Source organism: Macaca mulatta, chromosome 4, assembly GCF_049350105.2.
Source record: "Macaca mulatta isolate MMU2019108-1 chromosome 4, T2T-MMU8v2.0, whole genome shotgun sequence".
NCBI classification, from domain to species: Eukaryota; Metazoa; Chordata; class Mammalia; order Primates; family Cercopithecidae; genus Macaca; species Macaca mulatta.
This window is the reverse complement of record NC_133409.1, coordinates 23,969,115-23,993,896: the sequence shown is the minus strand read 5'-3', so window position 1 is coordinate 23,993,896 and position 24,782 is coordinate 23,969,115. Positions and strand designations below refer to the sequence as shown.

General features: G+C 37.7%; 1 protein-coding gene across 8 annotated transcripts in view; it reads left to right on the top strand.

Moving 5' to 3' along the window:
• FAM184A (family with sequence similarity 184 member A) overlaps positions 1 to 24,782 on the top strand; it is a 124,859-nt gene that overhangs the window by 63,600 nt on the left and 36,477 nt on the right. For all 8 annotated transcript variants that reach the window (XR_013416173.1, XR_001444529.3, XM_077999319.1 and 5 more), the window contains exons 3-9: positions 58 to 193; positions 3,282 to 3,463; positions 6,246 to 6,443; positions 10,149 to 10,271; positions 14,963 to 15,124; positions 17,948 to 18,069; positions 18,520 to 18,670. Coding sequence is in view for 6 of the 8 variants with exons in the window: in XM_077999319.1 (XP_077855445.1) it covers positions 58 to 193; positions 3,282 to 3,463; positions 6,246 to 6,443; positions 10,149 to 10,271; positions 14,963 to 15,124; positions 17,948 to 18,069; positions 18,520 to 18,670 (1,074 nt within the window). In the remaining 2 variants the exon portion in view is untranslated. The remainder of the gene's footprint in view (positions 1 to 57; positions 194 to 3,281; positions 3,464 to 6,245; positions 6,444 to 10,148; positions 10,272 to 14,962; positions 15,125 to 17,947; positions 18,070 to 18,519; positions 18,671 to 24,782) is intronic.

Here is a 24,782-nt window from a genome sequence, read left to right as displayed (position 1 = left end):
TTTAAATGAATTAGTATTATTCCTGCATTTTAATAATGGCTATTTAATCTTTCTTAGGGTCTTCAAAAACAGCTTGATGATGCCAAGGAGGGAGAAATGGCCCTATTAAGCAAGCACAAAGAAGTGGAAAGTGAGCTAGCAGCTGCCAGAGAACGTTTACAACAGCAAGCTTCAGATCTTGTCCTCAAAGCTAGTATGTCTGACCACAGTTTTTGATGTAATGCTTAGCTAAAACCAACACAACACTTTTTTTTTTTTTTTTTTGGAGACAGAGTCTTGCTCTGTTGCCTGGACTGGAGTGCAGTGGCGCAATCTCGGCTCACTGCAACCTCTGTCTCCTGGGTTCAAGCAGGTCTCCTGCCTCAGCCTTGAGTAGCTGGGACTACAGACACACGCTGCCACGCCTGGCTAATTTTTTTGTATTTTTAGTAGAGATGGAGTTTCGCTGTGTTGCCCAGTCTGGTCTCGAACTCCTGAGCTCAGGCAGTACCCCCGCCTCGGCCTCCCAGAGTGCTGGGATTACAGGCATGAGCCACCATGTCCGGCCCCAACACTTAAATGTTAATTTAAGGTAGCAATTTTTTTTCTTCTAATATTTTAAAACTACTTAAACTGTAAATATGTTAAAGGACTCAATATCTTAGTAATTACTTATAAGATACACAAATAACTTTTTTTTTTATTTTTAGGAATATATTTTTATAGAAAACTTGAGAGTTAGCAGGTAAAATACCAATAAATTAGTCACTGAAAGAAAAACAGGCTGGGCGTGGTGGCTTACACCTGTAATCCCAGTGCTTTGGGAGGCCAAGGTGGGCAGATCACTTGCGGTCAGAAGTTGGAGACCAGCCTGGCCAACATGGCAAAACCCCATCTCTACTAAAAATAACAAAAATTAGCTGGGCATGGTGGTGCATGCTTGTAATTCCAGCTACTTAGGAGGCTGAGGCATGAGAATAACTTGAACCTGGTGGCAGAGGTTGCAGTGAGCCGAGATTGTGCCAGTGTACTTCAGCCTGAGCAACAGAGCAAGAGTATAACAAAAAAAAAAAAAAGAAAGAAAAATGAAGCACACTTTTCAAGAGGTGTTGTCCTTTAAAAACATACATTTTATTGTCTGGGCGCGGTGGCTCACACCTGTAATCCCAGCAGTTTGGGAGGCTGAGGCCGGCAGATCACAAGATCAGGAGATTGAGACCATCCTGGCTAACATGGTGAAACCGCGTCTCTACTAAAAATACAAAAAAATTAGCCGGGCGTTGTGGTGGGCGCCTGTAGTCCCAGCTACTCGGGAGGCTGAGGCAGGAGAATAGCATGAACCTGGGAGGCAGCAGAGCTTGCAGTGAGCGGAGATCACACCACCGCACTCCAGCCTGGGTGACAGAGCGAGACTCCGTTCCAAAAAAAAAATATATATATATATACACACACACACACACACACACGTATATATATATTTATTTATTTTATTTATTTTTTTGAGACAAAGTCTTGTTCTGTCACCTAGGCTGGAGTGCAGTGGCATGAAAACAACTCACTGTAGCCTGGACCTCCTGGGCTCAAGTGATCCTCCCACTTCAGCTTCCTGAGTAGCTGGGACCACAGACATGCGCAACCTTGGCTGGCTAATTTTTTAATTTTTTGTAAAGACGGGGTCTTGCCATGTTGCCTAGAGTGGTCTCAAACTCCTGGGCTCTAGCAGTCCTCCCACCTTGGCCTCCCAAAGTGCTGAGATTTCAGGTGTGAGCCACCATGCCAGCATTTGTTTAGTTTTTAGAGATGGGATCTTGCTCTGTTTGTTGCTCAGGCTAGAGTGCAGTAGCATGATCATAGCTCACTGCAGCCTCAAACTCCTGGGCTTAAGTAGTCCTCTCGCCTTAGCCTCCCCAGTAGCTGGGACTCTAGGTATGCCACGGGCTAACTTTTTTAAAGATGAGGCCTCACTGAAAAAATATACATTTTAAAGTGTTTAAATTAATTGAACTATATGTAAATTATAGCAGTTCATTTCTTAGGGCTTGTTACTAAGGTTCATTTTTATATACTAAAGCTGACTTGCGTATTTCTTGAGTGGCTGGTATGCTGTTTCACAGCCATTACTGGAGGAGGTGGGTGACTTGTGTCAGTTCTGAAGTTATATTTTGTCTAAGTGTTTAGTGTGCCCAGGAAGGCTGTTTGAGCTGGTTCTTTGAGGATCTCGTTTGATTTTGATTGGCTTATCAGTGAATCTCAGATTTTCCTTCCTCTAAAATGGTTGTTTTTAATAACCTTTAGTGCACATTGGAATGACCTGAAGGGTTTGTGAAACTACAGATGCTGGGCCCCACCCTCAGAGTTTCTGATTCAGTAGGTCTGGGGTGGGTCACATTTCTAACCAGAGTTCCCAGGTGATGCAGGTGATGCTGGTCCCGGGTACTTTGAGGACCTCTGCCTTAAACTATCCTTTCTATGAGACCTTTTTCTTCACTCACTCTTCATCTCTCTGTCTCTCTCCTGATTTTTCTCCATGTTCCCTGCTTATTGCTGTCATTTAAAAGATTCTTTCATAACCTTGCTGTCTTTATCTGTGTCTTATACCACCTTAGTTTTTGGTTGGTTGGTTGTTTTTATTTGGAGACGAGGTCTTGCCATGTTGCAGGCCATAGTGCAGTGACTGTTACAGGTGCAGTCATAGTTCACTGCAACCTTGAACTCCTGGGCTCAAACAATCCTCCCACCTCAGCCTCCCAAGTAGCTGGGATTACAGGCTCCACTTTAGGTCTTTATCTGGCCTCTTGCCTGAAACAAATTCAGTTTCAACCAAACTGCTATCTGCCATCTTTGTTTCCTACATACAGATTTTTTCCTCTTTATGTTAGAACTTAAAAATAAAGAGATTAGAAAAGAACAAATCACTCATTTGACCCCACAGTATCAGTCAGTGCATCCTCTCCCTCCTTCTTTTATTCCCAGGAGACTTTTTTATGAAGCCCTGAGGAGTTGTGCCTATTTCAACCTGTTTAGCTTGCAGTCTTCAAAAAAAAAAGCAGTAAAACGGTGCGAGGTGCAGGAAGCAACATTAATCATGTGAAAATGGCATTTTAATTTATTCTAATATGCTAATAAGTATTTTCATATACGTATTTCCATTTTATGTAGTGAAGAAACAAAAGGAAAATTTGTACATATAGACCGTTTATTTTACTTAAGTATAAAGTACAGTTGTGTTATTAAATATAAACTGTTTATCTCATAGTACAACTGATTTTTAAATTGAAGGGATTTTCTTTTGGGGGGGATAGGTCATATTGGAATGCTTCAAGCAACTCAAATGACCCAAGAAGTTACGATTAAAGATTTAGAATCAGAAAAATCGAGAGCCAATGAGAGATTATCTCAACTTGAAGAGGAAAGAGCTTTTTTGCAAAGCAAAACCCAAAGTCTGGATGAAGAGCAGAAGCAACAGATTCTAGAATTGGAGAAGGTAAAAAGTAATGGACACTCCATTCCCCCCCAAAAGAGTTCAATTTTCCTCTTTTTCAGATTTGAAGTATTTGGAATATTCCTTGCTATTTCCTACTTTAGTGGTTATTTTTGGTTCTAATTTTGAGGAAATGGGTATACAGCTAGACTATCCTATACTGTGTGTATGTTCAAAATATGTGGATAACAATCTATATAATATAAAAACTTAAGACATTTCAACCTATTTCAAGCCAGAAATTGAATAAACTCTTATTTCAGTGGAGTATATACTTATAGTTAATCATGTTTGTTTTCTATTAATGAAATATATTACTGCATATACACATAGGAAATTTCTGTAGAACTGAAAATATGACAAGCTTCAAGCTCTGAAAATGTATACCAACATACTGAATTTCTAGTTTAACAAGTGAGACATCATTTATAGAGTAATTGCTGAATATATATTCCAGTTTTTCAGATGCCCATAATACCAAGTGGGAGTTTTTGGACATCCTCTTCTTTTTCTTTCCCTCAACGTCTAAGTATTTTGAAAATGTCTATTCTCTTTGCTCTTTACTTACTTCCATTAATTCCTTAACCTGGTGCAGTCCTCTCTGACCATCAGTCCACAGAATTTGCTTTTGCCTCAGCCCTCAGTGACATCCTGATTGGTGGACTTGGTGGATCATATCTTACCATGGTACCTACTAACCACTGATTTACAATCTCTCATCTCTTATTTCACATTCTTTCACATTTTTCTCCTACCTCCGTGGCCTTACAGTCTTCTTTGTGAACTTCCCTCCTCCATCTGTTCCCTTACCATTGATTTTCCAGTATTTTCATCTCATTCTATGTACTCATTCATTCCAGTAACATCAACTGTCACTTATTCAGGGATAGCTTCTAAATCTTTAGGTCCAGACCAGACATTTTCTCTGAATTTAAGTCCTTATATCCTTTCCACTAGATATCTACATTTATGGTTTTCACAAACATCAAGTTACCATGCCTAGAACTTTCTTCTTTCAAAAGTACTAAGTTTCTTTTACTCCTTATTTCAACCAGTAGCACCACCGTCTATCTAGTTGCTAAATAAAAAACCTGAAAGTCATTCTTGATTACTGTTTTCTCAACCCCTTTATCTGTTACAGAGTCCTGTTGGTTCTACTCCCTTAACATATTTTTATTCCATCCTTCCCTGCTCATACCCATTCATAGATCTGAAGTTTAGGCACGTGTTAATTGCTTGCCTGGACAACTGTCTAGCAGCAATCTCTGATTTCAGTTGGCTCACCAGCCTGCTTCCAAGATGATTGTTTTAAAAAGTATATCATTTACTTAAACTTCAGTGACTTATAAGTCCCTTCAGAAGAAAATTCAGAGTTCTTAGTGTAAAAGACCCCTTCTCATTATTTTATTCCTGCCTACTTCTGAGCCCCGTCTGTCACCATTTTATCACCTTGTGTCCTGTGTTCTATCCAGACTGCTTAGCTGCACTGACTTTCTCTCTCCCTAAACTTTGCCATCTGGTTAGCTACTTATCATCTTTCCAGTGCTGCACAACAGTAGAAATGGTTATGAATGTAGGCTTTTGACACCAGACCTAGGCTTGACATTTTCTTATCATTAATCTCCTCTGGGCTTGTTGTAAGAGTTAAATGAGAAATGTCATCACCAGCTCAGACGCTTTCTCTTCTGAAAAGCCTTCCCTGATACCTCTCTGTCTCTGTCTTTGTCTCTCTCTCTCTCTGACACACACACACACACACACGCACACACACACACACACGCACACACACACACACACACACGCACGCACACACACACACACACACACACACACACGCACGCACACACACGCTTTCCCACCCCATCCAAGTTAGGCACCCTTCTAATGTACTCTTATAACACAGGATATACATCTGCTTTAGTTCGTTTTGCATTGCTGTAAGGGAATACCTGAGACTGGGTAATTCATAAAGAGAAGAGGGATATTTGGCTTGCAGTTCTGCAGGCTGTGCATGAAATGTACTACTGGCATCTGCTTCTGGTGAGGCCTCAGGCAGCTTACAATCATGGTGGAAGGAGAAGGGTAGCCAGCATGTCGCAGGACAAGAGAGGGAGCAAGAAAGAGGAAGGAGGTGCCAGCCTCCTTTAAACAACCAGATCTCACGTGAACTCATAGAGTGAGAGCTCACTCATCATTGCAAGGACAGCACCAAGCGATTCATATGGGATTCACCCCCATGATCCAGACACCTCCCACTAGTCACACTTCCAACATTGGAGGTCACATTTCAACATGAGATTTGGTGGGGACAAAAAAGTGCAAACCTGTGTCAACATCCCTTTTTCATAGAACTTATAAAACTATATTGCCACAGTCTTTTGACTTTTTTTCATTATTAGAACTGTGAATGCCCAAAAGGTACTTGATTGGCATTCAAAATTATATTGAGTGATATCGTTTGAGTGGGTTAACTGGTAAGCCATTTTGTATACTATTTTGACATAAAAGGAAGCCCTTTACTCTTAAGCTTGCAGATGTATTAACTCACATTTGGTCTAATATAATAATAGTCTATTTTATCTCTTGCTTTAAAATTTTTCATTTTGTGTGGGCTCACCTGTCACTTTCTGAGAACACTAATGATTTATTCTCATGTTTCGTAGTCTGGATCCCACAGCACTCAGTTTATTCAAGCTTCCATATTTATAGGGTATTCAAATTACCCTAATAGCAGTAATGAAAAAAGCAGGTACTAGTTATTGATCTTTGTCTGTTTTAATTTTAGAAAGTAAGTGAAGCAAAGAGAACTCAGCAAGAATATTATGAAAGGGAACTTAAAAACCTGCAAAATAGATTGGAAGAGGAGGTGACTCAATTAAACGAGGCCCATTCTAAGACTTTGGAAGAATTAGCTTGGAAGCACCATATGGCAATTGAAGCTGTCCACAGTAATGCAATTAGGGATAAGAAAAAACTGCAAATGGTGAGTAAAAATTTAATTTATCATTGCATTGTAAATTGACGAGATTTCTGTAATAGTCCAGTGTGACCTATATTGTAGAGCAATGATTTGCTTCTTTTTTTTTTGAGACAGAGTCTTACTCTGTCTCTCAGGCTGGAGTGCAGTACAGTGGCGCAGTCTCGGCTCATTGCAACCTCTGCCTCCCAGGTTCAAACAACTCTCCTGCCTCAGCCTCCTGAGTAGCTGGGACTACAGGTGCATGCCAGTACACCTGGCTAATTTTTGTATTTTTAGTACAAACAGGGTTTCACCATGTTGGCCAGGCTGGTCTCGAACTCCTGACCTCAAGTGATCCTCCTGCCTCAGCCTCACAAAGTGCTGGAATTACAAGCGTGAGCTACTGCACTCGGCTGATTTCCTTCATTTTGATGACTGCTGTCTTGTAATCATTCTCGAAGTCATGGTTCAAAGAGTAACATACCTGATAGTTCTTGATATGGGATATAGCTTATTGAATTGATATGAGACATTGCTACTTCATATAAGCCATAATAGAAACACTGTTTTTGTTCTTGAACTGTCTCTTCATGAGACAATCTAATAGGTGTGCTCTTCAGGAAGGCTCAACTAGTTGAAAGTACATATTCTCTCGTAGTTAGTTTTCTTCCTTGAGAAAATGATTTATGTTTTATTTTGTTTGTTTCTTCCTCAATTAAGTATTCAGCTTGCTAACAGTAATATATGACAGACAGAATTGCAGAGTAGGAAAAGCAAAGTATCTGACAGACCTTGGCCTTACACTGAGCTCTTTGCTTATTAGCTGTATTACTTTGGGCCCCAAAAGCTATGCCTCAGGCTCCTCATCTGACAGAAGATATGATCCATCTTAAAATGTTCCTTTGAGGATTAAGTCAGATAAAGTGTTGAGTACCGAGCCATGTTCTAGCACATGATGATAAAAGTTAGTTATTAGTACTTCTTACTATATACAGTACTGTTTTGCATCTTTTAAAAAATTTAACTCTTATGACACATTATTGGTTTGATTTCTGTACTCATTTTACTGAAGAGGGGATGTGCTCAAGCACATGCAACCGGTAAGACTCCAGCCTTGAACTCAGTTTCCAGATCTGTCAAACCCCAGGCATCTAAATACCATCATGTAGGCATTTAGTAATGATGGTTGTTATATATTTCACGAATGGTACTTTACAGTTTACAAAGAGCTTTCTCATATATACCTTAATACTTATGACTTGGAGATTAAAGTTATTTTTATTATATAGATGGTAAAATAGGTTATATAAACCTTGATGATTTCCTCAGAGCCGCAACGCTATTAAGAAGAGATAGGATATGAATTGAGATCTGCCTCAGTGTACTTTCCTTTTGTGACATGACTAGCTGGGTAAAATATTTAAGACCTAAACTTAATTTAAAATTCAAATAAAACTTCCTGTTAGAATGTTATTTCTTTCTAAACTTATTACTATTATGTTTATGTAGCCAGAGACAAAAGTTAATGACACATTGTTTCTCAAGACTCTGACGGTAGTATTCTGTGTGCCAGGTCACTATTCCAGAACCAGTTTGCACAGCATTAGTTATATGAGGCATGTACGTGCTTAGCAATTCTGGTTGCCTGTATCACATGTTCAGAGTTTTACAGAAGAGTGTTCTGTGGTAACTGCTTCTTCTGTACTCTCTTTCCTAGCTATCTTTTGGTATTATTTTTCATTTCTACATTCATTTTCACCTTAACCACCTTCTTTCTTATTGGAATAAATTGCATATGTCCTGCCTTTAGCCTTTATTCCTCTCTATTAAGTTATAAGTGCTAGAATCAAGGCATCTTTCACCAATGTCATTTTTACCTCATTACTTTACTCCTCATTATCCCTTCACCTGATTAAATTTTAATTTTCTAGCACCTGCCTTAAACTACTTAAATTTCTTAAAGTCTTTCTTTAAAATATGGTTGCCATAAGACAGATGACATGAAATTTCTGATATGTAAACATATTCACCACCCTATTGCAGCCTTATTTCTACCCTTCTTTTTGTTTTTATCAGAGTAACTTGTGTATCACTTGCTCTTTCTTCCTCTCTTGCCTGTCTACCTCATGTCTGAACCTAAGCTGAAACCAGCCTCCTTCCAGAATAGTCTTCCTCCAGTATCAGATTCTCTCTTAAGGAACATTTAGGTGAAGATGACTTCTCTTTTCTTATTATTCAGTTATCAAAAAGGGTTGTATTGCCCATAACTGTAGTTGACCCACCACAACTGAGAGTGAATGTACAGAGAACCCATGCAGAAAACTGTTAACATAGGAGACTTGAGGCTGCCATCCTTAAAAAGGCAAGTTGGCCCTTGGCTGGCATCTGGGAAGTTGGATTTCTGGAGGGACCCCCCCCATTCCCTAATAAGAATGACTCACTGGCCTAAGCTGTGGCCTAACCACGCAAACAGTGTGGTTTATGCTGAACAACTGCTTTCCTTCTGGGAATCTGGAATTTTGACATGTGACAGGAAGATGGTACCTGTATGATCAGTCGCCGATAAAAAACCTGGGTACTGAGTCTCTCATGAGCTTTCCTAGTAGACAACATTTCATACAAGTTGTCACAGGTTGCTGGAAGTATTCAGCCTGTCTTGTATAAGGACAACATTTCACACAAGTTGTCACAGGTGTCTGGAGGTATTAAGCGTGTCCTGTGTGAGAGGGCTCTTGGAAACTTTGTACCTGTTTCTGGCAGACTTCACCCCATGTGCCTTCTTCCTTTGTGGTGTGTGCTTTGAGTCCTGTACTGTAATCACAGCCGTGAATGTGACTATACCCATGAATGTAAATCATCAAACTCGGGTTTGTTTTGGGGTCCTCTGACACTGAACCTTATTTATTCTTCTTCTCATTTTACACTGTAGAAATATTGAACTGCATATAGCATACTCTGCTCTTTTGTGCCTTCATGGTGGTTAGCACATGCTTTTTCCCATGCCCAGAATGCGATGTTCCCCTCCTGCTCCATCGCCTTTTCTTCCTTCAAACCATGCTTAGGGATTGCTTTCTCTCTAAAGGTTTCCCTGCCAACCTAGACATTATTAGTCCCCCTTCCATATACTCCCATACTCCCTATGCATGTCTAATTTAGTTAATGTTATTTAATTGCTTGATACCATGAGCTTATTAAGGGCAGGCTCCATATCTTATTGCCTTTGTTACCCAAGTGTTAAGTAGCGTGCCTGGCAAATAGTAAGTGGTCTTCAGTAATTATCAGTTTTACCCATTTTGCTCTTTCATTTGCCTTCATTTTGTACTTGTTCATTCTCTACTATGTTCCAGCGCTAGACCACTGATTTGTAGAAGTGTTACTGGATTTCATTTTTTATGTGAACATAAAAGAATTTGAGGGAAAAATTTTTTTGAATTCAAGACCTAATTAGAATTTTGTATCTCACATTTTCTGTTTTTTGACTTCAGCTTGATCTAGTCCAGTCACATGCTCTCACCATTTAAAAACTTATAACTACATTGTAAATGAGTCAGAATGATAGAATCTAAGCCACTATGGGTGTCACTGTTAACTCAGATATTGTTAATTAAGGGTAAGGCCAATTTGAAGAGCAAAGTTTCAGAATACAAAACAGAATAGTCTTGTTCTTGGAGTCTTCGAAGTATATAATACTTGCAATTTTGTAATTTTGTAAAAATTTCTTTTTCTAAGGAATTGGAAGAACAACATAACAAAGAGAAACTAAACCTAGAAGAGGATAAAAATCAGCTTCAACAAGAGCTAGAAAACCTAAAGGAAGTACTGGAAGACAAGCTGAATACAGCCAATCAAGAGGCAAGAATTCTTTAGACCTGTTGCCTATGTTATAGATATTAATAATAATAACTTATTCTGGTGACGTTGTATAGGTAGGTGAGTCTTATGAAGGTAAAATATCTAGAATAAAAATAATTTAAAAACTTTAATTGATGTTGAATTTTTCATGACACTCTGGTTATGTTCCACCAGTTAAAATTTACTGTCAAAAACATTAAGGTGCTGTTGTGGGGAGAAGCAAAACAAAATATCACCACATAGGAAAAGAATAAAAGAGAGTTCTCTGCCCTTTTGCCAAAAAATAGCTTATTATTCTCTATACTGCCTCTTTTTCTACAATTTCAACAGAAACTGAGGATGGTAGCTAGAATCAATAGGTTTAATCTGAATTACAGTCTGTGACATTGCTCTCTTAAGACTAGATATAAATGAAAGAAGAGAAAAGAGGGAAGTTACAGCTCTTCTTCAACCACATATCAGCAAAGTTCCAGGTGGGTTAAGGATTGGACTATAATATGAAAATCATGGATATGAATATAAATAAAATATGAAAACAAAAATAACAAACCTGAGGACAAAGAAAGCTTTTTGATCATGATAACAAAGTTATGAATCGAAACATAGAATATTTGTACAGTTAAAGCTAAAACTTCTTTATATCAAAACACATCATAAGCAAAATTTAGAAAGAGGAAAAACTGGGAGAGATGAAGTAAGAGATTGACAGATTGACCAACAAAGAATTCATGTCTTTAACACTTTAAGAGTATTTACAAAACAGTAAGAAAAATACAGACACCCAGATTATCTTTTTAGAAGCTAAAGATGAACATGAAAAAAAAAATTGTTTCGTATAATTTAAGAACTGGAAATGAAATCAATGAGATGCCATTCCATTACCGTAAAATTAACACTGATAAAAAAAATTGAGACCATGCATTGTTAATAAGGGTAAAGAAATAAGCACTCAGAAACTGCTGATGGGGATACAAAATTGTGTAATTTTCCTGGAAAGGGATTTATTGGCACATAGAAAGCCTTAAAGAAAGGCTTTAATGCAACAATTTCATTTTTGTGTATTTAACCTACGCAGATAATTACGGATTGCTGACAAAATTTCAGCACTGTTTGTAGTAGAAGAAGTATAGAAAAACTTAAATTTTCTCAGAAGTCTGTCTGCCTAGAATAAAGGGAGTCTTCTCCTAGTTCACACAAGTTTTGTTTGCTTCTCTTTCCATGTTCTGGGACTGCTTCCACGCTGAGGGGTATTGCCTTTTTCCTGCTTAGAGGCACACATGGCCTAGCAACTGCCTTGGTACAATCCAAGGTCAGGAAAATGAAGGCATTTAGGGTCCTTCTAGGAGTTAAATACCTTCATTCCAAGATGTTAGAGATTTTATTCTTAATTGCTAGTAAGTATATATGAATTTTTTCTGTAATTGACTCATTCAATTGAGTGGCTATTAGGTACCAAAGCACTGTTACACACTGTGGTTTCAGTGATAAGTCAGTCAGACATGGTGCCCACTACTATGGAGAGACAGACACAAAAACAAGTAAATACAAGTTTGATGCATATTACAAAGGGTGGTAAGTAATTAACAAGGGCTTGTCAAAATAATAAATTTAGGAAAGCTTATGCAAAGGCCCTGAGGCATGAGAAATCTCTAGGAATTGTAAGAATACCAGTTGTATTAGTCTGTTTCATGCTGCTGATAAAGACATACCTGAGGCTGGGCAATTTACAAAAGAAAGAGGTTTAATTGGACTCACAGTTTCACGTGGCTAGGGAGTCCTCAGTCATGGCAGAAGACAAGGAGGAGCAAGTCACATCTTACATGGATGGCAGCAGGCAAAAAGAGAGCTTGTGCAGGGAAACTCCCATTTTTAAAAAACCATCAGATCTCATGAGACTCATTCACTATCACAAGAACAGTGCAGGAAAGACACAACCCATAACTCGGTCACCTCCCACTGGGTTCCTCCCTTAACATATGGGAATTGTGGGAGTTACAATTCAAGATGAGATTTGGGTGGGGACACGGCCAAGCCATATCACCAGAAAAAATGGAGTGTGATAGCAACTATAATAATTAATATTTAATGCTTACTGAGTCCCAGACTTTGTTTTATATAGCCTCTTCTTTACACTGTTCTCTTCTTTAATCCTCACAGCAACCCTGTGCGTAGATACCAGTTCCTAAGGCACAGAAAAGTTAAATAACTTGCCCACGTCAGCACATAATAAGTAGATAAAGTCAGAATTCCATTTCAGGTAGTATGCTTTCAGAATTCAATTCTTAACCCTAGTGCTACTCTTTCTCTCAATGAGTATATAAAGACCAAGAAGAAGGGATGCCATGCTGAGGCTGGAGATATCAGCAGGGGCTATGCGTGGAGGTCTTATAAGCCCCATGAAAGATTTCAAAAGTTATCCTAAGGGCAGTGGAAAACAGTTGAAAGATGCTAAGTGCAAATATGTGGATGCTTGCGCAGTGGGTGGGGCTTATGCTCATGTCCGTATTTGTAATTTATAAAAAACTCACTCTGGTATTGCAAGGAGAATGGATTAGAGAAGAACAAATACAGATAGATGGATATATCAAGAGGAGGTTTCTACTTACTGTATTCCCTCAGTCTGTACATTAATAAGGAGAATCTGAGTATTGATTTCTATTGCAAATGACAGAAATCCTAGCTCAAACTAGCCTAAAGAAAAAGAAAATTTAATTGACTCATATGACTGTAAAGTCCAAGGATAATGTTAGCATCAGGCAAGACTAGATTCAGAACTGAAATTGTGACAATAGAACTCAGCTTTTCTTTTTCTCTTAAATTGGGTTTGTTCTCTGGGTTGACTTCATGCTTCAATCATATATTCCCTGAGGTGTGTGTGCAGCTGGCAAAAAACCTTTTCTAGGAGCTCCTTTTAAGTCCTGAGATCACTGTGACTAGATAAGCTTAAACCATGTGCCTGCCCCGAACCAATCCCCATACCAACAAAATGAGATGACGTTACTGGTTTACACTTCAATGAAGCGCTTCATTCTGGAGTTTAAGTTGAATGCTTACTAAGACCACATGAACCGATAAAGAATGTGAGTAGATGCCCCAAATGCCATAAGGAGATTTTGTTATTGGGAGACAATAGGTGTTTTCTCCAAGTATCCATTTTTATTGTATTTAAGAAAACAAACTGATCAGTTATGTTCAACACTTACTTTGCTTTTTACATTTTGTTACATTTAACTTTGCAGAAGTTTGAAGTTTTTGCTTATTTAAATATTCTATCTCTAATTAGATTTGTAATGGCCTTAATAGGCCTTCTCTTTGAATTCTTTACATTGTTACTAGAATACTATTCTTTTTGTTTGTTTGTTTGTTTTCTTGAGGTGGAGTCTCCCTCTGTTGCCAGGCTGGAGTGCAGTGGCGCAATCTCGCTCACTGCAACCTCTGCCTCCCAGGTTCAAGCAATTCTCCTGCCTCAGCCTCTCAGGTAGCTGGGATTACAGTGGTGCGCCACCACGCCTGGCTACCTTTTGTATTTTTAGTAGAGATGGGGTTTCGCCATGTTGGCCAGGCTGGTCTTGAACTCCTGACCCCAGATGATCCACCTGCCTCGGCCTCCCAAAGTGCTGGGATTACAGGCATGAGCCACTGCGCCCAGCCCTAGAATAGCATTCTTTATAATTTAAGTTTATGGAAGAATTTTACCAAACTTTCAAGAAACAGGTGATTCTTTTCCTGTGAAAATACTTCAGAGCAGGGAAAAGATATGTAGCTCCTCTAATTATCTTATGAGATTAGCATTCCTTTAGAGACACCAACAAGATAAAATACTACCACCACCAGTATTGCAGAGCATATACCTGCATGGAGAGGGGACCAGAAGGTTGTGCACCCGGGGAGGGAATAGTGGGTCAGAGAAGGATTGAAGGAGAATTTTTTTTTTTGTAATGTCTGTATTTCCAAGGAGAAATAGGTATTATTTTTAAATTATCAATTTTAATTTTTGTAGAAATTTCATAGGCTAGGCCATTTTGTAAGAATGAGGTTTTTACTTTATAGCATTGTCCTAAATAATTTGAAATATTTCATGTATGTATTTTAGTATTCGTAACTTTACAGTAGGGTTATGCTTAATCAACAATTGTCTGTTAGCTCCTAATTTCAAGAGTGTATAAATTCAACTCTTAAAGATTTCATGAGACAAATTTTGTATGGAAACACAGGAATCACAACTTACTCTAGTTTATAATACGTTTACCAGCTTATCAATATTGACCTAAATTTATCCCCTTTGCAAATAGGAGATAGAGACTCAAATGAAATAAACGATTAAATTTTAAAGAACGGTTTTTAAGATATTTTTATCTAAAATTTTGTTTTACTCTTTTATATAATCTTTATCTTGCTTCAGCTTCTTATAGGTATTTTATTATATGGTAGAACTAGGAATTCTCTTTGTTGGACAAAGGTATGTCTATTCCTCTACATGGTTGTCTTGAAAAAAGAAAATCTTAAATATGAAAGTCTTTTCAAAACACAACAGAAGAAAACTGTCATGGTTATTTGAGTGCTTTTTCCAAATTAATCAGGAAATTGTCCATTCAGTAAAATTACAACCAAATAAAATAGGAAGAAATTGTAAGACTATTTTGCTGTTCTATTACAATGAAGTATATTAAAAGTACCCTATTTACTTACAGATTGGCCGCCTCCAAGATCTGGTAAGGAAAAGTGAACAAGGTCTTGGCTCTGCAGAAGGACTTATTGCTAGTCTTCAGGACTCCCAGGAAAGGCTTCAGACTGAGCTTGATTTGACTAAAGACAGCCTAAAGGAGACCAAGGATGCTCTATTAAATGTGGAGGTAATTTCATAATTCTACTATAATCTAAACAGCAGCAAAATAGAAATATAATTTAGCCATTTGACCTACAGCTATTTAAGCAGCACATTGTATATAATTAGTGTATTAGTTCTTAGAACTACCATAACAAAATACTACAAACTGGGGAATTTAAAACAACAGAAATTTATTCTCTCATAGCTCTGGAGGCTAGAAGTCCAAAATCAAGGTGTTGGCACAACTATGTTCCTTCCTAAACTCTAAGGGAAGATCCATCCTTGTATTTTCCAGCTTCTGGTAGCACCAGGCATTCCTTGGCATTCGGCAGCATAATTTCCGTCTCTGCCTATCTTCACATCTTAAAAGGATACCAGTCATATTGGAACAAGGGCTCACTCTACTCCAGTTTGACATCATCTAAACTTAATACATCTGTCCTGACCCTATTTCCGAATAAAGTCACATTCTGAGGTACTGGGAGGGTAGGACTTCAATATATCTTTTAGGGGACACAGTTCAACCCATAACAATTGGAATGTGCAGTTCTTTTACTGGTAAGAGTTAGAACTCTCATATACAGCAAGTAAGTGCTTCTCTGTGTCTGCAGATTTCAGAAAGACTCTGCCTTTTTTCTTCCACTCTCATGAAGCACAGCAAAGATTTAGATTTTCTTAGATAGTAGAGAAAAATAATCCATAAAACTGGGTGTGTCGTACCCGGAGAGTTTTTAATCTTTTCCTTCAGAGAGATGGTTTAGACTATAGGCGCTGAAGTCAGGTTGGTTGTATGTAAATTCTGAATCCTCCACATAGTGTGTAGCTTTGGGCAAAGCCTCACCTTCCACATCTGCACAATGAAGGAGGGGTGAGGGGGTAATAACACTCTTCACAGCACTATTGTAATAATTAAATGAGATAAACCATTTACAGCACAGTGCTTAGCAAAATAGCAAACACTCAGTAAATATTGCCTTTTACTAATATTATTTCAAATTTTCTTTAGTTTAGAATTGGTGACATTTCAAAAGCATATAAACAAGGGCACTTTAGTGAAAATAATTATATTTATATTTTATCTATGATATAATTATATTCTGTGTGCATTGAATCTTTATTATCTTCCATTTTGAATTATGTGACAATAAATTACTTCATTTTCCTCAAATCTTCATTTCCTTACGTTTACCTTTCTCCAGTGGCTGTGTGATATGACAGTTTTAATATATAATAAGAAATAATTGGAATTTAAAGCTAGTATAATATACAACTTGATATATTTAATTTCTGTGATGCCAAATATATTGACTATAATCTCGATGGTAGCATTCTATGGTGTGAAACTGAACTGGATGACCGAACTATGTTAAGACGTGTTTTTTCCATTGTCAAAAAATGAAAGGAAAATGGTATCTTAAGGTCATACAAATATATTTAAAAGTAAACAGTCAAAATATTTCTAATGAATTTTAGTTGAATATAGGTTGTGTTTATATGGTATAATGGAGGTTCTCTCTTGCCGTGGTGCGCACCCAGTTCCTGACTTTAAGGTATTTTATGCTGATTGCCTTTCCCCCTGCTGTCCTGGCACTGAGTTTTGGGCTTAGTGATTCAGTTTCATTTCTTTCAGGTCTTTTTTCATATTTACATTGTACTTCTGTCCAGTAGTAGATATAATAAACATTTTAAGCAAAACTCTATCAGTTGTTTATTTTCTGTTCTGCTGGGCAGAATTTTAACTGAGAAAATATAGATGCTGCATCCTAGTTTACCATGACTCTGTGTAAGCTCCGTAAGACCAAGTGTTTTTTTTTTCTTTTTTGTACCTCTTTTCCTCTACCCCAATAATGTCTAATGATGTACTTTGCATTGAGGAAAAGAAATACTTTTTAAGCAATCTACTCCATTTAATGTTGCCTTTGGTGGAAAATACAGAAGTTACTAGAGGCAGAACACTTACTGAAAAGAACAGTTGGCTAAGATGGCTGCCTTCAGTTTTCAAAACTTACTGCTTAGTAGCCAGGCCAACAATGTAGAATGGCAATTTCAACATTGGCTTGCTTTTTTCTCATTAATCTGGGTATACCCTTCAAAAACTGCCACACCACATGTCATCAGCAAATGGGTGATCTCGAAAGGGTCACTGTGATAACAGGAAGATAGACCATCATCTGCTCCTCTTCTGCCTTGTGCCCCGAGAGCAGCTGCTCTGCTGGCAGGGGCTGATGGCTGCCACTGTTGTCCAAACAGGTCACCTCTATCCCCAGGCTCCACAGAGCCACTTGATTCATGCTAATCTACGGGAATCTTGTATATATTGCCGCATATTACCATAACACCAAACACATGGACAATTAGTTTGAAGTTACATAATAAAAACAGTAGCCTAAATTCTGCATACTTATTTTTATCGTGTCAGTTAGATACAGCTATATACTTAAGTTCTGAGCAAGTAACATACTTTCGAATATGAGTATGAGTGAATTTGAATAACATATCTGTCTATGTAATGGGTGTACAGGTGAAGGTAATTGGATGATCAATCTACCGTTAGATACTTAATACATGTAAAGTATAATTAAGATGATTAATGCTGACTTTAAACTATTTAAATAATTTGTAATATAAGCCTTAACAAAATACAGTTTAGACAAGAACATTTAAAATATAAAATTTGTTTTACATATTTTATTTTCAGAAAATCTTGAGTCATTTTCACAGATAGCATTATCAATTATTGGGCTATAAGTATTTAAAATTAAAAGTTTTAATACAAGCTCTTACTTAAAATAACCAGCAGTGTTTGTTTTTGAAGTTTAGTCTTCATTGAAAAGTTTTTATTCTTCAGGGTGAGCTAGAACAAGAAAGGCAACAGCATGAAGAAACAATTGCTGCCATGAAAGAAGACGAGAAGCTCAAAGTGGACAAAATGGCCCATGACTTAGAAATCAAGTGGACTGAAAATCTTAGGTACATTTTCTGTTCTGTAATCTTCGCAATAAAGACATACAAGAAAGTTTTTCTCTTGTATAACTCATATTATCCTATTGTTAAAGACATAGTAGCAGTCTTTTAAATTGAAATTTCCTGTGATTAGAGACAGAGAAATTGGATTTTTTTTCTGTTCGAATTCAGATTTACTTTTTGCATTTCCTTGAATATAAAATAGGCAGAAAACTAACCTGAAATCAGAAGACTTATTTGTTCTGGTACCTATTCTGCTGTTAATAAATTGATAAATCAGTGATATTGGGGTAAGTTACCAGTTTATTTTACAGCCCTTAAGTAAATAATCTGCTTTTACTCAGCGTCATAGACTTTTGAAGAGGATTAATTAAGCACTTAAAAAACCCGTGGACTCTTACAGTCATTGAGAGGAACAATTCTCTTTACAAAGTAAATGCGTTTGTTTTATTTTAGGCAAGAGTGTTCTAAACTTCGTGAAGAGTTAAGGCTTCAACATGAAGAGGATAAGAAGTCAGCAATGTCTCAACTTTTGCAGTTGAAAGAGCGAGAGAAAAACGCAGCAAGAGATTCATGGCAGAAGAAAGTAGAAGATCTCTTAAACCAGGTAATTAATAATCTGTACATGGTGAAAGTTCATTTCTCTTGACATTCTCTAGCTAGGGAAATATTGTAAAACTCTGTTAATTCACTGTATTTTGTTATTTTTCGTGGGGCAAACTTAAAATTTTTAAAAATACATAAAACCAGGAAGATGTATTTATAAACTTATACATTGTGCTAATCATTGTTATATATGCAGTATGAATACTGAGAAGAATGTATTATGATTTTTTAGTTTAATATTTGACCTGAATATATTTAAGATTTTAAATGGGAAAGTTACCTATTTTTTGAAAGTATACCATCTTTTTTCATGTCATTAGATACTGTTTGGGCAACAGAGGGTAGAATTTATTATGTGTATCATGATTACCTAAAATCACTTATCAAAAATGAACAGCTTACTTTTCTCAATCCTGCTATCCTTCAAAATAGTTTAAGCCCCTACGTATAATATAAACAAAAGGTGGTCATATTCCTAAATCTGTGTTCTTATGTTATGCTCACTTATTTCCATAACATTTGTAACTGTAATTAAAAGAATGTACACATTTTCACTCATTTACACAACTTTTAAATTTATTAATTCTTAGCATTCTTCCACAGAGTGAGTCATTAAATAGGATTAACTGCGTGAATCACCAGTTGATAAGCAAGTGTAGAACTTAGACAGGAAGCAGCTCAATAATGTAGTGCCAGAAACCTACCATTATCTTTCTATTTGTGAGCATGATGAATTTCAAAATAAACAGGATAGACTTTTTGTAAGATCATTTGTTACATAGCTACATACATGCAGTGTCTTTCAAGAATACTAGGGGCCTGCCAATTTGTGTTTGGTATCTCATAATAATTTATAATGTTACTCTGAAAAGAGAGAATACATGTGCATGTTTACATTTGTGTATATATGAGCTTTTGTCAGTCACTTGAAACTCAGACAAAAATAAGAACATGGAAACAGCTTTTACTAGAATTTGGATACCATATTAACATTGCTTATGATAGACTTACTTTACATTCCTTTTAGGGACCCAGAAGGACAGATTTTGCTGAGTACAGTGGTACTGATCCCCTATCATTAGACGAGCAGTAAGATTCTGCACCTAGAAAGATTAAATTAGTTTGATTATTTAATAAATATATATTTTTTCAACCAGAAAGTATTAAACATAGACAGTTTTTGGCTAGGTTTGCACTGTGAAGTGGCCCACCACTTCTCCTACCTATTTTCTATCAAATTGTTTTATTTGTTACTCCTTTAATCTCTTGTATTAATTTGTCAGATGTCATCCATACAGCTCTGAATTTTGTTTTCTTCTCTTTTTCCTTTGGGTGTCTATTCTGCAGTGTTCTTTCCTGAGAGGGCCTAATGCTGTGCGTCTTGTGGTTCTGTATATCATAAAATAATGTATTACATATTAGCTCCAGTTTTTGCCAGCTTTACAGAATTTCTAAATCGATTTTCAAAGCAGATTAACCATAAATATCAAGATAACCAGGAATTAATGGGTTCTAAAGGTAAAACTATTCTGTGATGCTCCATGCCATCAGACCATTTCCAAGATTATAATATCTTCCCTTCTCCTGACTTCTAAATTGTTTAGGCACACGCATTGCCATGGAGAAACTGGCAAGTAGCTGTTGCACTCCAGGATTGTCTGTGCCTGAAGAAAATTAAGAAAGCAGGTGCACAAAAAGATGCCCCGTTAAAGTAAAAGTGGGTATGATGCTTTCAAGGTTTCATTCTTTCTAGGCATATTAGATGACAAAAAATTATAGTAGGACCAGTGGTTCTTTTTAAATGGAATGTCATTATGGACAAAACCTTCCTTCTTGGCTCTTTGGATCTTGTTCTCTGGACTCCTTTGGATGGATTTCTAGAGCCTGTGCTCTAAAGCCTGCTCTACCACCTTCTGCTTGCCTTCCCCTGCTGCTAAGCCCTGTTCCCCATAACCTCCACCCCCAGCCCTACCCCTAGGACCCCTTCCCTGCATTCACTCCTGCTGGTCTCTCTCATTTCCTTTAGCCTTTGCAAGGCCAGCAGCCTTCAGCACGTTAAGGGAAACAGACCTGGCGTGGCATTCGTGATATTAAAGGAGTAAGACTGAGGAATGGAATTAGTGTGCCTAGGGCTTAGGCAGAGGCATGTACTATGAAAAAGCATCAGAGGATGTGTGTTTTCACATATTTTAACTATTTCTGAGTGAAAACATGAGATTTTTATGCCTTAACACACCTGAATTTCATCCTATTTAGGGGAAAGAAATGAAATGTCTTTCTTATGAATCTCTTGAGAGTTAAATTAGATTTAAGCCAGCCATCGTGGCCTGCCTATCTAAAAATGAGCATTAAAAGCATAAAATTTTCATTTTACTTGAATCAGATGTTTTTCACTTCATGGAATTTTCCAAAAGCTATTATTCTCATTCTGTGCTACGATTCAGTCAATTTTGTATCTTTTAGTTTCCTTGTAATATTTCATTGTGTTCTCTTTTTCTGTCCAATGATTACACTTTAGTCCAAGGCTAATTATGCTTCTTGGGTTGATCAGTGTATACGTTTGAATTCTTTAAAGCAAAAGAACTACATTCTTATGCTTCAACTCTATCCAAGGAAAAGTGATTATATAGAGTTTTCTGTGATCATATTTTCTATTTGTGATCTTAAAATGCCATCACATGTTCCTTTCTTTCATCTTTTTTAAGGCAGATTTTATTTTGGGTCCAATATAATGATTTACTTATTCAGGCTTAAAGCATTGGACTGAGAAATTAAGGGAGATACACAGACCATTCAGACACAGAACTGTGGAATTTTACAGTTTGAGTCTGACTCTCCATTTTGTAGATGTGAACTTTGAGACAAAGTCATTTAGCTGATTATAGCCATGTATCTGACACAATGTTTACACTTCACAAATTTACAATCTAATAGGAAGATTTATATATAGGTACTTAAAATAAAAGTTACTGTGCAGTAGGTGACTTTAAAAATGATCCAAGCAGTTTATACTGAGTAATGATGTGTTGGAACTGGCTTCTACCAGCTCGTCATAGCTAATTGTGCCCCTCTTCCCAGGACTACATTCGGGGACATCATGTTGATGACTTGCAGTCACCCGTGGTGGTTGCATTTACGTCACAGCATTTATAGCATTTGTAGCAAATACTACAAATCAGGTCATTGCTTTTCAGAGAGCTGTTAAACATTTACCAAAATACCACTGGTCAGGAGTATACAGTCAAAAACCAGTGTAATATAGCCAGTGTGCTTGGGGAAGGTTTCATTGAGGAGGCCAGCTTCAGTGGGACTCATGAATAGGGCAAAGGATGAGCACAGAGGAGTGACAAAAGTACAAAGGTTTTTATTCACTTAATAAACATTTTATTAAACGTGCATATTTCCCAGGCACTACGAGGAATACAGTAATAAGAAAAACAGAGTTGGGGGCAGTTTGGATAGAGGTTATTGTGGAAAACCTTGACTTCCAAGCTTAGGAGTTTAAAAGATTACTTGGTAAACTGTGAGATTCTGTCAAAGGTTTGTGGAAAAGAGAATAACATGCTGAAAATTTTATTTTAGGAAGCTTAATATGACTTTTATATTGAAATAAGAATGAAATAGAGATATTTCAATTTAAATATCTAAATTAAAGTGTTTGGAACTGAACTCTTGAATGGACACCATGTACCACCAGCATCCCTCAACCTCAGCCAAACTGCTCTTCCTAGAACTAGCATCCGTTCACTGTTCACTGCTCAGCCGTCTTGGACTCCTGTGTTGTACACCAGACAACCTGTTCATCAGCACTCCCCACTGCTCTACCTTCAAAATAAATCTAGGACCTGCCTATTTCTCCCTAGTACCGCTACCACCATCTGATTCCAGGACACTTGTAGTTCTTTCCTGCACTGCAACTGTTACCTTGTTTCTACTCTTGCCCACCTACAGATTATTTTCTGACCAGCCAAAGTGATGCACTTAAAATATTAAGTTGGATTATGTTACTGTCCTGTTTCAAGATGTCCACTGACTTCCTACCACAATTAGAATACAGTCCATACTCATGCCATATCCTCTAGTACGCTCGTGATCTGGTCTTTGGCTGCATTGCCAACATCATCTCCTATCACTCTCTCCCTTTGTTTTTTTACAGCCATACTGGACCCTTGCAGTTCTTGGAACACACACAACAAGCTGAACCTGTCTTGGGGACTTTGCACCTACCAGTCCCTCCACATGGAACCCACTTTCTAGAGATATGCACAGCTTTTTCTTTCACTTTATTCAGTTATCTACTCAAATCTTAACTCCACAAAAAGAGCTTTCTTGACTTACTTTCTCTAAAATAGCACCATCATCTTTCATTAGCCCCCTATTCTGCTTTGTATTCCTTCAGATCATTTACTTCTACACAGTATATATTGATTCTCTCACCTATTCACATATAAGTTCCATAAGACCTGGACCTTTGTGGTGTTCACTGTGGTATCCCCAGCACCTAAAACTGTGCCTGGCACATAGTAAGCACTTGGCAGTTGTTGAATGGAGTGAACAGAATGAGGCACAGAGACCAAAGAAGTTACAGATTTGCATAAAATGCAAATAATTCTGCCCAATTAGGACCTGGATTAAGTTTATCTCACAGCAGGTACAAGAGAAACTGTAAAAGGATCAATCATCTGCTTTGGTAGAAGAGAAGAAAATGTTAAAGTTGACTTGGGTTTGAGCTAGACGAAAAGGAAATCATCATCTGAGACAAGGAAGTCAGGATGAGCTATTTATTTGGGGTGGGGTGTGGGTGGTTGGAGAGATGAGATGTAAGTTTTCTCTTAGATGTATTGATTTTACAATCATAGTGTATTTTAGAATTTTTCATGCTCACTAGGAAAGAGCAATGACTCGACTAAGAAACAGCATTAAAATAAATGCTCTTGATCAAGAGCAATTGAAAAGCCAGATTCAGTAAGGTTTGTTGTAAACTGCTTTCTGATTTTTAGACCAGTGCTATCCAATATGATACTAAGTATCTTTTCTTTTTGCTCTTTTAAATATGGTTACTGAAAAACTTTATACATATGGCTCACATTCCTGTTTCAGTTAGAGAGTACTGATGCAGACTATCTAGATCATGACACTATTTGACTACGTTTGGCATTAGAGCTCAGTATTCATTCTGCTATTCTTTTTTTTTTTTTTTTTCTGAGATGGAGTCTTGCTCTGTCACCCAGGCTGAAGTGCAGTTGCGTGATCTCAGCCCACTGCATCACTGCAACGTCTACCTCCTGGGTTGAAGCGATTCTACAGCCTCAGCCTCTTGAGTAGCTGGGACTACAGGTGCATGTCACTGCCCAGTTAATTTTCATATTTTTAGTAGAGACGAGGTTTCACCTTGTTGGCCAGGCTGGTCTTGAACTCCTGACCTCAGGGAATCCACCTGCCTCGGCCTCCCAAAGTGCTGGGATTACAGGCGTGAGCCACCGCGCCTGGCTGCTATTCTTTTTCTTAGCTTTAAATTTTCTATTATGTTAGCAAGGAACATATTCTGTCTCTTTTAATTTTTTTTTTTCTTTTCTTTTTTTCTTTTTTTTTTTTTTTTTTGTGAGATGGTGTCTCACTTAGTCACCCAGGCTGGAGTGCTGTGAGGTGGTCTTGGCTCACTGCAACCTCTGGCTTATTTCTGTATTTTTAGTAGAGATGGGTTTTGCCATGTTGGCCAGGCTGGTCTTGAACTCCCAACTTCAAGTGATCTGCCCACCTCTGCCTCCCAAAGTGCTGGGATTACAGGCGTGAGCCACCACACCCAGCCATACCACTACCTTTCAATGGAAGAATAGATGGAAGTAGATTCTGAGGTAGAGGGAATAGCAAGATACCTAGAATAATAATCTCTTCCTGACTGGGTCTGGTGGCTCACACCTGTAATCCCAGCATGTGGGAGGCCGAGGTTTGTGGATCACTTGAGGCCAGTAGTTCAAGACCAGCCTGGCCAACACAGAGAAACCCCGTCTCTACAAAAAATAAAAAATAAAAAAATTAGCCAGGCATGGTCATGCACACGTGTAATTCCAGCTGCTTGAGAGGCTGAGGCATGAGAATGGCGTAAACATAGG